The 2332-nt window shown below is 40.0% G+C and overlaps 1 protein-coding gene across 1 annotated transcript in view; it reads left to right on the top strand.

Moving 5' to 3' along the window:
* KLHL13 (kelch like family member 13) overlaps nucleotides 1-1230 on the top strand; it is a 191883-nt gene extending 190653 nt beyond the window's left edge. Inside the window, exon 8 of the mRNA XM_042782199.1 lies at nucleotides 743-1230. Within this exon, the coding sequence (XP_042638133.1) occupies nucleotides 743-1230 (488 nt within the window). The remainder of the gene's footprint in view (nucleotides 1-742) is intronic.
* The last annotated feature ends 1102 nt before the right edge of the window (nucleotides 1231-2332 follow it).

The following is a 2332-nucleotide window of genomic DNA, read 5'->3' as shown; positions in this document are numbered from 1 at the left end:
TTTGGTTTAAAACAACATAAATTTATTATCTCATAATTTCCATGGCTCAGGAAATTTATTATCTCATAGTTTCCATGGCTCAGGAATCTGGGTGCAGTTTAGCTGAGTCCTCTGCCTTAAGTCTCTCATGGAGTTGCAATCTAGGTGTTAGCCAGGGCTACAGTCTCATCTGAAGACTTCACTGAAAGAGGATGTGCTCACTCATGGGATCATTGGCAGAATTTTCTCATGGTTATTGAACTGAACACGTCAATTTCTTACTGGTTATTGGCTGATGGGGGGCGCTGGTGGCATAGTGCCTAAGGCATTTGACTGCTAACCAGAAGGCTGGAGGTTCAAACCCACCAGCCACTCCTCAGAAGGAAGGTTGGGCAATCTACTTCAGTAGTGATACCGCCTCGGAAACCCAAGGAGGGGTTGCTATGAGTCGGATCTGACTCTAAGGCTGTGGGTTTGGTTTATTGGCTGATGACCTCCTCCAGTTCCTTGACACATGGACTATTCTATAGAACAGCTCACATCATGGAAGCTGGCTTCCCTCAAGTGTGCAATTGAAAAAGCAAGAAGGGTGCCTCAGTGTTTGTAACCTAATCTCTCATCACTTTTGCCATGCTCACCATATCAGTTGATAAGCTGTAATATGTAGCTGAAAGTTAATGATCTCTGACAGAGACGTTCTCACTTACTTTTTTTTTTTAAATAACAATCTGGTTGCTTTGTGCCTGTTCTTTTCATTCTTTAGGAGGAATTACTCATGACACTTTCCAGAAGGAGCTCATGTGCTTTGACCCTGATACTGACAAATGGATCCAAAAGGCCCCAATGACCACCGTCCGAGGTCTGCATTGCATGTGTACAGTGGGAGAAAGGCTCTATGTCATTGGTGGCAATCACTTCAGAGGAACAAGTGATTATGATGATGTCTTAAGCTGTGAATACTATTCACCTATCCTTGATCAGTGGACCCCGATTGCTGCCATGCTAAGAGGGCAGAGTGATGTTGGGGTTGCTGTCTTTGAAAATAAAATCTATGTGGTGGGTGGGTATTCCTGGAATAATCGTTGTATGGTAGAGATTGTGCAGAAATATGATCCAGATAAAGATGAATGGCATAAGGTATTTGATCTCCCAGAGTCCCTTGGTGGTATCCGGGCTTGTACACTCACAGTTTTCCCACCTGAAGAAACTACACCATCACCTTCTCGAGAGTCCCCTCTTTCTGCACCTTAAGAACATCGCCGAAACTAAGATGCTGTAGTCCTATCTTTGCAATGTGTCATGGATTCTCTTCTGCCCCCCACCCCATTAGTAGTATATGTTAGAATTAGCCTCCAATCATCGATACAGATATTGGGAAAAAAGATGATGTTGATGTTATTTGTGCTGTTTGTTTGGCTTAGAATGTTTATAAAGTGGTAACACAAACATTCTGGATTGTATCCCATAGAAGCTGATGTTTAACATATAAAAAAAAAAGGTATTGTCTATAAAATATTCATTCAGTACTTTTCTTGATGCTGTGTACTGAGTGTAAGATATTTGTCATCTCACATTAGAAAGACCAGTAAGTCAAGTTGGAGGTGAATTATAGTAAATGTACAACTGTGCTCACTAGGCTTCAAAGTAAAAAGTTTTCCTTTCATCTTTGACTGTAAGATGTCAAAGGGAGGCAGCCTACTCCAACAGGAAACAACACACAAAAGGTTGCCAACTCGCATGAGCTACCTCCCTCTTCTCATGAAGTATTTTTGACATATCTGTCAACCCACCTGACTGTGTGGGTGCATTGAGAACACATACAGTTTCTTAGACACACAGGAGAAATAATAAATAAAATTTGCCAATAGTAATGAAAACAAAAAACACAGCATAACCAGCCCCTCTACCTATAGCGAAGGGTTTGGAGCTTTTGAAGTATGTGTAAATTCATAGACACACATACAGATACGAAATAATGAAGTGTACGGTTTTTAAAACTGAATGACACTTCAAATAAATGTGAAGTTTTTAAAAAAATTCTTGCAAAAAGCAGCTTCTATGAAAATGGGGATTCAGTGTGTACATATAATGGTACAACCATACTGAATTGAGGTGGATAAGGGCTAGAAATTTTGAGCAACAAATTTTACCTTCAAAAATTGTATTCTCCTCCTTCTCCTTTGGTGTTGAGGTAACTTAAGTGTTGTATGTATTCTGTATACTCTGAGTTCATAAGGTTGTTTAGCACAAAGTGCAGCAGCTGGACCTGGAGAGCTGCTTTTGCTCAGTGAATTCCACTTTCATGTTTTATCTTTTTTTTTTTTTTGGTAAATAAAATATCATTCAATGTCAT

This window comes from Orycteropus afer, unplaced genomic scaffold (assembly GCF_000298275.1).
Source record: "Orycteropus afer afer isolate SDZICR_OR568_19922 unplaced genomic scaffold, OryAfe1.0 scaffold00259, whole genome shotgun sequence".
In the NCBI taxonomy this organism is placed as follows: Eukaryota; Metazoa; Chordata; class Mammalia; order Tubulidentata; family Orycteropodidae; genus Orycteropus; species Orycteropus afer.
The sequence above is the reverse complement of the archived record's forward strand: the minus strand, read 5'-3'. Positions and strand labels throughout refer to the sequence as shown.